At 41.2% G+C, this 13,719-nt stretch overlaps 1 protein-coding gene across 2 annotated transcripts in view; it reads left to right on the top strand.

Moving 5' to 3' along the window:
• The window catches only part of sbf2 (SET binding factor 2), an 80,103-nt gene that overhangs the window by 19,937 nt on the left and 46,447 nt on the right, over window positions 1-13,719 (top strand). For both annotated transcript variants that reach the window (XM_079339870.1, XM_079339869.1), the window contains exons 3-4: window positions 8,955-9,092; window positions 13,461-13,595. In XM_079339870.1, the coding sequence (XP_079195996.1) occupies window positions 8,955-9,092; window positions 13,461-13,595 (273 nt within the window). The remainder of the gene's footprint in view (window positions 1-8,954; window positions 9,093-13,460; window positions 13,596-13,719) is intronic.

The raw sequence follows: 13,719 nt of genomic DNA, 5'->3' as shown, positions 1-13,719 counted from the left end.
GGCCGGGTCTGACGCAGGACAGCTATTGTGCTGAACTACAACCTCAGGACAAAGCTGTTTACCCTGTGCTTTCATTATTACACCATGTACACACCATCAGGTGTTTGGATGTTTCATGTTCACTTTTATACAGCTAAAAATATAGAGAACAACTTGTGTTTACCTCCAGTCAGCTGATGCACTGAATAATATTTATAAAAGCAGCGTTTTAAAATTCAGATTGAAATATCAAAAGCTGCATCTCTTCAAGAACTGTAGCCCCCGTTCCCCCCCATCAGGGACATCGGCTTTACAAAAAAGGAAAGCTAATGATCTCAAAACATTACAACACATTTCTAAGATTTACTTTATTAACCCCGCGAGGGGAAATTCAATTTTACCCTCAGCCGTTGAACATGCCACACACACGTAGGCTGAAATACACACACGTGCACAAACAGGTCCCATGGACGTGCACTAATGGAGGGAGTGAGGTCATATCGGAGAGATCTGCAGAGGAATAAGATTCATCCAAAAGCAGCAAGAGTGAGGAAAAATGAAGGTTCCACATACATTACTTATTTTAGGGTAAAGAAAGGTCCTTTTAAGTTTTTTTATTTCAGACATTAGTGTTTTTTTCGCCAACTGCATTTAAAACCATTATGTGGCACTCAAAGATTTCTGACTTACATGGTTATATCAATAAAGACATAAAACAGACAGAAATGCACTAACATGCCATGCCTCTTCCCTAAAGACGCTGAGTGTCGCCTGAATACATCTTTAAATGTCCCTTATTACACTACAGCCTGGTCACAGTCAAACAGATGCAGGTGAATTGTTCGAAAGCCCAGAGCAAAACTGCTGGTGGTTGAGGTTTAGAGGCCAGATGTGACCCTGTAGCAGGTCCCGGGGAGGCATCATGGTTCCCGTCAAGGTCAAAAGGCAACTTAAATCAGACGGATCCAATGTCCCTGTCAAAAAGTGAACTATCAGTGGACAAACCAGCAGAGACACGTATAACTTAGAGGTGGTAAATACTTGAGTTTGCACTGACGGGAAGGACAAAAATCAGTCCAACTCTCACATCTGCTTTCTGTGTACTAGTGTGTCCTTTACGTAATAGAGGTGGTTATTTGTTTGTAATTGAATCTGGTGCAGCACTCCATCTTATTATCATCACTTTGATTATGCCGGAACATTTGTTTTATAAGTATTTATGCAAAGCAAACCAGTGGTTTCTCTAAAAGTCTCCATATTTCACTTCCACATCCTGTGAATGTTTGAGGTTGAGGCCACGTCGAGCATAATGCGGACAGTCATCTTTGTGTTTTTTCACCTTGGCTGCGAAGGACGCCAAAATCAGAATGATTGTTTTTACATGATCTGTCGGTGTCCATTCTGATTTCGCTCTCCGTCATGTTGGAGTCTAGAGAAATGTGACGCTGTCTGTAATACTTTTACAGATTGCTGGATGGACTATGTTATTTCACACGTTCCAAAGTCCACTGATCCACGTGCTACGAAATATGTGATACACTCATTGTAAATAATCGACCATCTTAAGCTGAATTCATAATAGTTTACCGAGCAGCTGAATTCAAAAAGCTCCTGTTCGAGAACTTTTCTTCAAGCAAAGGTTCTGAACATTTTAATCTCTAACTTGTGGTGTGATTCAGGGCCATTTTCAAGAAGTCTCGTCCAGTAGTTATGTCAACATCGCTTCTGGCCACTGAAATCGTGCAGACAAGAAAAACTGCACCATTTAGGATAGACTTACGGAAAATGTGAGCGCTCAACAAAATAATCCTGGGTCTGGAAAGGACAGCAGCTGTACCCAGATTTAAACCACAGTCCGCCATGATGGTCTACCTTATACCTTCAAAACTCATACATTACATTTGTTGTGTGGCATTGCTCTCATCTGTGTTTTTTTAAGGTGCAGGATATTGACCGCTCAGGGCCACCGTAGAACTCGCATTCATTGTGAAGCATGGGTTTGACATTGACATGCGTTGTCTAAAAAGTCCGGTCCGGCCATGATTAACCCAGTTGTATAAGCAGGCACGCTGATGACAGACTGGATCGTTGTTAAGCTGAAGTCATTGATTAATTTTGCTTTAATGCTTTAAGCTTCACACTGTCACTCTTTGAACTCGACTTGCTTTAGTTTGAACGGTTTCCCTCGTAGTATTGAAGGTCTATTACTAAGTTGTTCTTGTTTTACTCTCAACTACTCCAATGTTTTTATTCCGTAATATTAGTTTAACCGCTGGAAGCTTCTTTTAAATCAGTGCCGGGAAAAACCCTCAGACTTTTCTTGGGTTTTTACAGGGAAGTTTTGTACCCTTGACATTATTGTTTGCAGTGTATTGATATCACGTTTATTATCCTATTTTGACAAAAACAAACGATTAATTTAATGTTGGGGACCTTCATGCCAGTCATGAATTCATCCGACAGTACATCGATTTAGACATTGGAATGTCACATTCTCTAGAGTGTCGTTTTTGTTTGCCTCTCGATCCATTTTTGTTTTGAAGTTGCATGCGGAGAGCTGGCCATATGTTTTTAATCCATGCTGTGTTTTGAAATAAACCAAACTATTCGCCTGAGGTGAGCAAATCTTCTCCAGGGACGTTGGGGGGTCGGCTGACTTGTCCTTATGATCTTTGTTCTGGACGATGCATGTTTTTAAAAGAAAAACGTAGCCTAACATGTGTGCTAAAAATACACATTGAAGTTGATTCTTTTCTGGTCTAACGTTTCTTCCACATGTGGCATCTATGAAGCTTGTAATTGTGTATACAGGATAGTTTTCAGTATTAGATGACTCTGCCTGACTAGACATTTATGTGGTCCGTCATGGCCATCTAAAAATATCTACCTCTAAAATGAACCATGTGTGCTGCGTGTTGCATAACAGATGAACAAATGAAACGAGGAGCGTAGGTGACAGCGGGGAGGCAGAGTTGAGGAATGGAAGTCGAGGAGAGATGCCGCCTCAGCAGAGTCTTCTGAGACACAGCAAAGCTTTGGCTGTAAATCGACTCACTCCAACCACTAAATAGTATTTTGACAATAGTGCCATTATGGTCATTTTGTTGACAGCTTTGTTTATTGAATTCAACATGCTGACCTTGAGTATAGATGATGTTTGAGGCTGATGGTGGGGGATGCGTGCTTTTGGGCCAAACCGCTTGGCTGCGGTGGCCGTCTCTGGATGTTTTCCGTCTTGCCATTCATCCTGCAGACCTGATGCAGCAGGAGGAGGTCTGAGGCAGGCGACACGCCGGTGACCTCCTCACATCGCTTTCCATCAAACGCGTCGCCTTCCTGGACTGCAACTCTAAAACATGAACAGAGAAGAAAGAGCAAGGTGGCGGGATGATTGAGGAGCACAGTGTCCTGCTCTTCTGCTGTTGAGTCTTTCTGAGCGCACTTTCTTGGCAGTCATTTTACATTCATGTTCATCCAACAATCATTTAGTGTTGAGTTAAAAAGTTCAACAGATTGTTTGGACTTTTCAGACATTTTCCTTTTTATGAATACCTTTGCACGAGGTTTGACATTGTCTGGTTACGTTTTTATTAAGATTGCTGTTTTGTTGGCAGAATCTTAAATTAAAAAGTTCTGGCCAAAATTTAATGAAATTTAATGGGAAGCCACAGCATGGGCCAGGGGACAAATCCATTAAAAATTCGAGTGGTAAACCAGAAATGATATTGACTTAAACGTAACACTGGTTACTATGGCAAAGTTAATGATGTTGAATAAACACACAACAGAAAGTCAAATCCAAACACTGTTGAAATCAATACACCGCTGACACAATGATCCCTTACATGTAGCGAGGCACGAGCATATTTTTCCATAATTATGATTTTATTTAGAAATAAAATCTTTTCAGAAAATTGTTGCCATTTAAAATGTGCTTTTTTCCCCACTAAAAGCCTTGACAGAGGTCTATGCTCTCACACTGACATTTTCAGATTTCTATAATATTTGTGTAATTTCCTCCATTAGCTTCATTAATTGACATATATTCTTGTTAAGCGATCTTATGAAATAATACAAGTTATATTTTCTTTTCATTTCGTCTCTACAATGATTGAAGCTGCTCGTGACGGGTGACGTGTCGAGGAGTAAAGACTTACAGCAGAGTGGGTTTGTACATGCCAGCCCCCCTGCGTGGGGTCACTGGGGCAGTTTATGAGCGTAGACACAGACGGATCCTAAACTTCTGCGGTTGTTATACAGAGTCAGTTTTGAGTGGTTGTGTCAGAGAGGTAAGCCTCTGTCTTCAGTAACACTAGTAAGTGCGAAGATCAGATGACTTCTCAGTATTTGCTCGTTAGTTTTAAGAAAAAGGACTCGCACACTAAAACAATCTGAACTTACTGTGTTTTCAAATGTATTATTTTGTTGAATTTTTTCCCTTTGTTACATAAATGTGTATGTTGATGTCTTATTGTTGTCATTTTTCTTGTCATGCTCTGAAAGTTTTGTTTTTAACTTTGATTTATGTTCTGCATGATTAAAGCGGTCTTGCCTCGCCTCATGTTTTTCACGCTTGTATTATTTATAGTGTGTATTCAATGTGTTTTCGATTTCTGGAATGCTGTGCTGATCCCTACATTCCTTTAAAATCATTTCCCATACATCTTTATGCGAAGCAATGTAATGGTGTTCATAGTAGTAACAGGGCTGTGGAAAATTGTTTTTCCTATTTTTTATGACTTCTTCTTTGATGAAGTCTCTCACCAGGAGGATTTATGGGCTTGATCTAATTTTTTGGTAACGGGAACTCTTTAAGTTTTTAATGGCTTTTCATGCGCTGTTTGTACGGACAAGTCTCGTAACTGTTGGGCCATAGTGAAAACGTATTAATGCACATTTTTTAGCTGTATCATAATTAGGAAGCCGAAGCTGACCCAACTCTGTCTCTTCCTCCTGACTCATTGTTAGTTAAGGCTGCTGCTCTATATCAGGCCTGAGCTGACCTGACTCAGCCTTGATGACACGTCGCACTATGACAACGTGGTCCTGAGCTAATCAAGCAAAGCCTCAGTGTGTTATCTTTTTTTTTTTTTTTTTAGATGTGCTGCCCCTCATGTACTCTGCTGTGACCATGCTTAACAGGTCAGACTGCAGCTCCAGTGTCAGATGCTGGGTGGGTAAATGGTACAGTTGGGCGGGTGTCGGTCATACCAGGCTGCAGCACATGATGTGATGCAGAGGCTTTAGCAGGAGGGCAGCAGTTTACTTAGCTTTGACATTAATACGCCAAGTGTGTCCTGGAGTTCCTTTGTCACTTGACTACAGTCTAATTTTGGAATTGGAGATGTCCTTTCTCTCGCCTGTGTGTGTGTGTGTGTGTGTGTGTGTGTGTGTGTGTGTGTGTGTGTGTGTGTGTGTGTGTGTGTGTGTGTGTGTGTGTGTGTGTGTGTGTGTGTGTGTGTGTGTGTGTGTGTGTGTGTGTGTGTGTGTGTGTGTGTGTGTGTGTGTGTGTGTGTGTGTGGGGTTTATATAGGCTAGGTTTGCTATGTGCTGACCTTCTGCTGTTGGACTGCTGTGTAGTTCTGCGTCATACTGAATGCTCTACAGCTTGTGTTTCAAGCTGATCATCAGCCTCTACACTCACTTCACTACTAGCTCTTCCTTTACCTGAATAGACTTGATTTTTCTTCTTTTCCAGACGTTTTGAAGCCTGACATCTTGTTCCTCATCTTTCTCATTCATCCTTTATTTTTAATCATTAACAACACTATGAGCCAGCCAATAATATCGACCGATGTTAGCATATGATCTGAATATCCGCACTAGCTAATTGTATCTCCGATATGCTGATATAATTAGGTTTATTCAATTTAAGTTTATTATTTATTTGTATGTAGTATTTATTATGTGTATTTTAAAGTTGAGATTAGGGTAAGGGTTAGTTTCATTGCACTCTTGTTATTCTGGCTTTTGTTCAACTGAAGAAAAAAAAAACCAAGTCGTGTCTTCATCATAAATCTTTTTGAGGAGTCTTTTTAACAGCATTTTAGGGAACACAATAAATGTGTGTGCATATCTATCCATCTAACTATCTTTCCTCAGAGATCAAAGATAGATGCAAAATAAAGAGTGCTGATATATCAACTTTTCCCTCCCAAAAATCCTGCATCAGTCGGGCCCTAAATCTTCACTCATTTCCTCCTCTGATACAATTAACCTTAAACAAGTGGCCCATGTGTTTCTATCCACTCTGCACTCTGTGTTCGGCTGACTTTCAGTATTTTACCTTTGTTAAATAAAGCTGATAATAATCTTCAATAAAGCTAAATCATGATGCACAAGCGTGAAAACACAACCTTTGTGTAGGACTTTTGATGAAGTGTGCATGACATCATATTCAAAGCCTTGATAACTTTTTGACAGAAACAAAACGGGGAAAGATGCAGTGAGTTAGTGTTTGTCTTTCACTTTTCTCTCATTCTTTACATTGACGTGCCTCGTCTGTAAAGCTATTATTGGCTCCAGTGACATTAAACCCAGATACTTTTGTTTAGACAGTCATGAGTTGACATGATGTCAGAAGTCTCTCTGGATGCCTTTGCCTCTGAATCAAGTGAAGTTTACTAACCTCCCTCAAGTCTGTCTTTGAAGGCGCGCCAGCCCTCGAGTGTCTCTCTCTGCAGACCTCCCGGCGAGGTAATGGCGCAAAGGAAACGATGATTTAATATCAGGGAAGTCCACTCATGCTCTCACCCTCACGCCTCCACGTGCTTAGTCCCTCTCTCACACCTGCACACACACACACACACACACACACACACACACACACACACACACACACACACACACACACACACACACACACACACACACACACACACACACACACACACACACACACACACACACACACACACACACACACACACACACACAGGATGTCACCTCTCCCGTCATCTTCAAAGCTGTGCCGTGAAACTAACGTGCGTCTCCCCGAAGAACTCGAGGGACAAGCTCCTATCTTTGTCCTTGCAGAGAGCAACACTGCACACTGCACGCAGCATCATATTGTGTCAGGAAAGGAAAGATATATCGTGCAATAGGGTCAGACGTTTCAAACCCCCCTCCCCCCCTTTTAAACTCAATGTCAGGACCGAGATGCAGGAGGCAAGTAGACTAAAGAAAAAAACAAAAACAATGAAAACCATGGAAACGTCTGGCAAACACTGGAGACAGAACTACAAGAAAGATTTATTTATTTTTGACAGCTGCAATTTTAGTGGTTGAGGTCAATTGGCAAACAGGTGTTTGTCTCCTTTTTTGACAACAATGAATGGCATACTTGGAATAGTTCAGGACAAGACAAGTTCAGCACAGTTATCTGCACATGTCCTTGTGGATGCACAGACATGCACACAAACACACAACTTTCTACACAGCAGGTTTAGCAGATTTCCTGCAAGCTATTGTATCTGCAGTAAGATGGTGGCATCCTGGTTCAAACCCCCCCCACCCCCCACCTCCTTTTCCTCTCTTCCTCTTTTTCTTCCAGCTTTCCTTCCTGTGTCAAACTCTCTCTCTCTCTCTCTCTCTTTCCCTCCTCGGTCGTCTTTTATGCCGTGCTCGTGCGTTTATCCGCGGCCGTGCGCAGATCCGTCAGCCATCTGTTTTTGCCCTCACCAGCCCCTCCTTCACCCAGACTCTTCTTTTCCTCCATGTGTCCAGTGATCCCCGGTGTAACCCCCCGAGGAGCCATCTAAACACTGTTTTCAGAGGCACTTTGGCCTCAAGCAAAAAACAGAGGAAGAGAGCAGACACAAACACGCGTCTTGTTGGACTAAATGCCCGTCTGCCTCACATATTTGGGATCTCAAGTTTGTCTCCCAATAATTCATCCACAGCTGTTAAAAACGCCTCATTTTTGTTTGTTTGATATATTAGTGTTTCACACGACGCAATAAACTCATATTACTCTCGGTTGGTTTCATTTACTGGCTTGTTTAATTGACATTCTTGTCAATTGTGTGGTTACTTAAAAATATATTGGTCTTTAACCATACAGATATTTTTCTAATAAACCATGCATGTCTATTAAAACACTATCAGAGCACAGCCTGTGTTTGGTCCACTCTGCAGATGTTTTCTATCGGCCCTGGTTATGACTCACAGTTCAAACCTGTTCGATACGCTTTTTATTATGGTGACATTGTTACTGAGTTTAGTTGCCCGCAGTTAACTGAAAAATATGCTCTCCACTGTCATGCATTGAAAATTGGAGGGAATCTCAAGTCCTCAATAAAAACAATGTTTTGAGAAAACAAATAATATGTTATTCCAGGAATATTTTACGAGTCGACTCTCTCTTGGAGATTCATAACACTTCAAAATAAAAGCCAAAAGTGCTTTACCAAAATCTCAGCCAGTGTGTTGTTTGTGACTCTCTGATTCAGACAGAGACGTCTTCAAACAAACCTAATTGTCTGTGCCAAAGTGAAGAGCGTTTGTATGCTGTAGGTCATGGGTATTCCCATGAGTCTTAATCAAGATATGTGCAGTAATTATCAGTCAGTGGTTTGGCCTGGCACCCTCGATGATGACTTACAATGAAAATAAACACTGAACATGCCACTTCCCACTCTGGTGAGCAGATGTAATTGTTGCACAGAAGCAGGACATCCTGTCTATGCTCTCTATGGGGGCATTAGCATTGGACTAGCTTTAGGACTGAATGAGTAACTAGCAGAAGGCCACTGTGTGCGGACTAACCTTTGACCTTTTGGATGTTGTAAATTTATTTGAAAAAACTGAATTAAAAATGTCTGTAATAAGTTAATTAACGCTTGAATGATTTATAACATATGTTTCTCCTTCCTGTCTGCCTCAGTCAGTGTGGCAGTGTCTGTACATGGACTTCTTCTCTCACCTAACGGACATGAAAGTCTCTTATAATAGTATTTTCTTTTTTATTTCCACAGTTCTGCCAGCCTGGAGGTTGGAGGCTGTCCCGAGATAGAAAAGCACCCACCTTCTTCACCGTTGTGCTGACAGACATCGATTCAGACCGACACTACTGTTCCTGCCTCACCTTTTACGAGGCTGAGGTTAATCTGCAGGTGACACAACTACACACACACACACACACACACACACACACACACACACACACACACACACACACACACACACACACACACACACACACACACACACACACACACACACACACACACACACACACACACATTTCTTCTTTGCTTTAAGGTTTCTAAGACTAAGCTGTCTTTTCACACCTTTATGAGCTTGGGTTTTGATGTCTTTGTGAGTAGTTTTGATTAATGCGGTGACGTATTTGCTTATTTTACTGAATAATCTGTCCTATATTAGCGTCACATTGAGGACGTAGCTTATCCCAGAACTTATAAGATGAAAGTGCATTAGAGCAATGGTTCCCAAAATACCTCTGTCTAAAGCAGACAGAGGCTCACACCCTCACCTGAGATCTTAGGTGTTGAATATTTTCTAGACTGAGGTAAAAAGGAGCACTATAGGAAACCATGCAAATAGCATGTTGTATGAACAGGCCCTAAGGAGCAGCAGTACTAACCACTGACACACATGGCTTTACCCTTCTTCCATCAGATAGTGTTCTTCATAAAACCCGATTCAAGCTTCTGCGGCCGGCACAGTGTTCATACTGAATGTGGTCAGAGCTCTCTCATCCCTTCAGACTAAAGCGCCGAAAGATGTAAACAGCATTTGAGTACTTTCAGGCTCTGTAGCCAATCATTGCTACACGTTCTGCGCGAAGACAACGGCATTGTAATAAAACCTTGGACCCTTGGACCCTTGGAGCCACGATTACACCCTATCACCGCCCCCGTCCACAAGAAGCGTGAATCAGGTTTAAAGCTCCAGATGAGATCGACACAATGATGAACTTGTACATCTCGGGGGCTCTCATAATTACAATGAGGTCATGTTCATCTTCTTCTTGTCCCTCTCGACTCGTATAATCCGTGGGGGGTATCTTGGCTGGGCAATGTAATAGCTCTTACTTTCGATTAAGACTTAGTGTTTTTACAGTCTTTGGCACGTGTATAACTTTTTTGGATAAGTCGGTCTTGTGCTCGATGTCTTCAATTTTAGGAAAAAGCCTGCAAGGATCGTGCCTAATAAATTTCAGGTTGGCTGAGAGATGCAGTCATAAAGCAGAGGATTGTCCTGTGCCTCCTTTCAGCACGCTTCATTGGATTAACTCATGCATAAAAAAACTGTTTGATTGCAGATTAGCAGTCACGGCACAAATGTTCAAACCACCCATAAGTATAAGATCAAAACAGATTTGTTTGGAAGAGATCATTTATATTCTTATGAATGATCTTGTAAATGTGTCTCCTGCCAAAGCACACAGGACGCCACGCTGATTGTTTCACTATGTTGGACTTTTAGGCCTTAAATGACTCCTGCAGCCATGCCCACCCACCACACACATGTGGCAGGTACTTGTCAATCTCCGGTGTGATCAGTGTAACAAGATCAGGGGAAGTCCAAAATTCAGACTATTTCCGAGAAGTATGTGACAGCTCAGATTTGTAAGAATCAACACCAGTAGCGCATCCTTTACTCATTAGGATTTTTTAGCTTGTTTGTGAATCAGTAATCACACCGACATTCCTCTGTTTGCGCAACATGGCACATTTTTCCACGTTTTGTTCACAAGTTCCAGACGAGGAAGACTTTAGGGCAAATTGCCACATAAAAGGGAGAAAATGAGCAAAAATAGCTCAGTCGTTAAATGTTAAAAGCTCTCCTTCAAGAAGCCTTCATTCCCCCGTGCTGGTCAGCGGTTGGTCAGGTTCCCTCTGTAGTAAACACCAAACCAGTACAACATCCTGATCCTGAATCCTCAATCATCCATGGTGTGTTTTGTGTCCCCGCACAGTAAGCAGGACGGTACAGAGTTGTCATGAATAACAGATGAAGATTGGTTGACTGTTACTGGGTGCACACATACTCCAGAGTGAAGGATGCTGTTTGCTGTATAAACTAACAGAAGTTTAGCCGTCGTATAAATGTGCACTTCTTTACTTCAACATAGAACAATAAATGTACATAAACGATATATATTTTATGACTGTTTATTTCTTTAATGATGTCCCTAAGATAATTCAAAAAGCGAACAGTCTGTAATGTTGCTCTGGTGGATTTAACACAATAGAGTATTCTTTAGGCCTCTTGCACAATATAAGACAAAGGGAGGGATATAGAACTTTTCAGTTTTGTGATTAAGTTATGAAATGTGAACAAAAACTAAAGAGTGCATGTACGCTTTATGTTTCTATAACCCACTGTTTCCACACGTGTTTCCTGAATCCTAAATAATAACGTAGCAACAATTAATCTGAAGGAAGCTGATCGACTTCTCTTCTGGCTGCATCAAAAGATGCGAAGGCCTGACCTGTTAGAGCATAGAGCCGTGATCCTCCTCACTATAGTCATATAATGATATAAGAGCTGCAGAGGTATTCATGGAAGAGCTGGGTCTTTAGCTTTTTCTTCAAGATGCCAACTCTGCAGATGTAAAAAAAAAAAACAGTGGCTCCATGGTTGTCAGTAAGGAAGTTGTGCAAATGATTATTTTTTGCCATTTGTGTTCATTTTTTTATCAACACATTAACCGACATGCCTTTCTCATCTTTCCTTTAAGCTTCCGATTTTTCCAAGAGCAGGTCTATAAACTGTTCCTCAGAGCGGCTTTGACACTTTGTCTTATCCGCACGTCTGAAGCAGCACAAAGTCGTCGACATGTTTGTGTATTCCGTGAGGACGCGTGCATGTTTTGTCTGTCTAACATATTGTTTCCATAACCACGATGCCGCCTCAGATATTTGGTCAGCCCTGCGTTTAATCATGATAACAGGCTATATCTGGAGAGTAAACCTCATTCCTGGATTCCGCTGATGATCTTCTTGAAACGTGAGGGTGTTTTAATAATCTGCACTCTTCAGACTGACGTCCTTATCTGCTCAGAGAGATTCCAGAGAGAGTCCAGACAAACGGCGGCGGAGGAATGTGTTTTGTTTAATAATTGAACCAAATCCTAAGAAATAATGGTGAAATGTGACCTCCATCTTATTGGGTTATTTTGATCTTATAATGCGATGCTGAAGCACTTAAGGCATGTTTTCACTGTCTGGAGAAATATACCAGAAAGCGATAAAGGCATCGGTTAGGAATGAGCGCTGAGTGTATCGGTGTGATGATAGGGCTCGTGAATCCACGATAGAGACAATCAGAACCAGATTGAGGCTGCTGCTTGTAAGACAAGCTTGTCCTGATTTAGGAAAATGTTGACATCTGATCATAGCAAGAACTACTTTTCAGCGCTCTAATAATCCTTCCACATGTCTGAATACAAATCCCCTATAACAGGACACTTATTAAATTATCCTACAGTCGCCTTTACTGTCCACATTGTCCTTGTTTTGTCAAATAAATCCCAACATTTAAAACATTTCAATTATTAAAACAGTAACAGACTTCACTCTCATGTTGTGTTCCTGGGTGTCTTTGTTTTTTCAGTATGTTTTCATGAGGCAAGCATGCAGTACATTTTTGATTGATGGTTTAGTTTGGCAGATTGTAAATGACATATCTGTCTTAACACAATAATGGCTACATATTAAGAAGATTTTAGATTCTTTGCCGTATTCACTGAGGTCAAATATTTCAGTTGTTTTTTTTGTTGTTTTTTTTTGCTGTGGGAGGACTGGGAGGGAAACGACATAAATCTCCTCAGCTCATATTGGATGTTCACTAAGGGAGCTTGTCTTGCAAGAGTTTGTGTCACTTTCTAAATAAGAGCTTTCTTTCAACCTCATCGTAATTGAATCTGATGTATCTAGGAAATGGCTCCAGTCTGATGAGCAGCTCGGGTGTTTAGGGACAGATTGGGAAAGAAGATGATTCATAGTCTAAACAGTGTCTCCCCCAAGAAGACAAAGAAAGATTTCTCCAGGAGGGAGGAAACTGAGACTTTGTCTGATGCAAGAGCTTTATCCAGGCGATTTTAATTAAAATGCACAATACTACTTTGACTTCTGCTCTCAACACTTTTTTTAAACTATCTTTTCAGTGAAGATGGTTAACATGTTTAGAGTTGGGTGTTCATCCATGCGACATGTTGGTTCTTCAAGTTCAATTTCAGCATGCATTGTTCAGCAAGGAATTACTGAGTTTCACGTTCAGAATAATCACTCAAGGCTTCATGTCTGACTCTTCTTCTCTTGGGGGGGGGGGGGGTGCATTCTTCTTCTTTGGAAGAGTCCAATAACACATACAACTTTTCATAGACAAGCTGAACACAGGATTTATTCACAAGGAGCTCAGCCCTGCAGACATGCTCCACTAGGTATGAAGTCCATGGCACTGTTAACCTCATCAAACTTTCTTTTCTTTTTTCTTTTTTTTTTATGTTTCAGGGATCAAAGAACATGGAGGCTGATGGCGATGACGATGAGGAGACAGAAGAGGATGGTCTGATCCAGCCAGCTCAAGTGTTTGCACCCAAAAGTCTCATTCTCGTGTCCAGGCTGGATTATCCAGAAATATTCCGGGTAATAAAACAACATATGATCATATGAAAATATTTTTTCTTTTACGGAAGGAACACTCTGAATTTTTGTCAAATCTTGCAGCTCTGAGATGACGTTTCTCTGCTTTGTACTGTCTGCAAAATAG

The sequence above is a fragment of the Symphodus melops genome (genome assembly GCF_947650265.1).
Source record: "Symphodus melops genome assembly, chromosome: 3".
Taxonomy (NCBI): Eukaryota; Metazoa; Chordata; class Actinopteri; order Labriformes; family Labridae; genus Symphodus; species Symphodus melops.
This window is presented reverse-complemented; position numbering and strand designations above follow the sequence as displayed.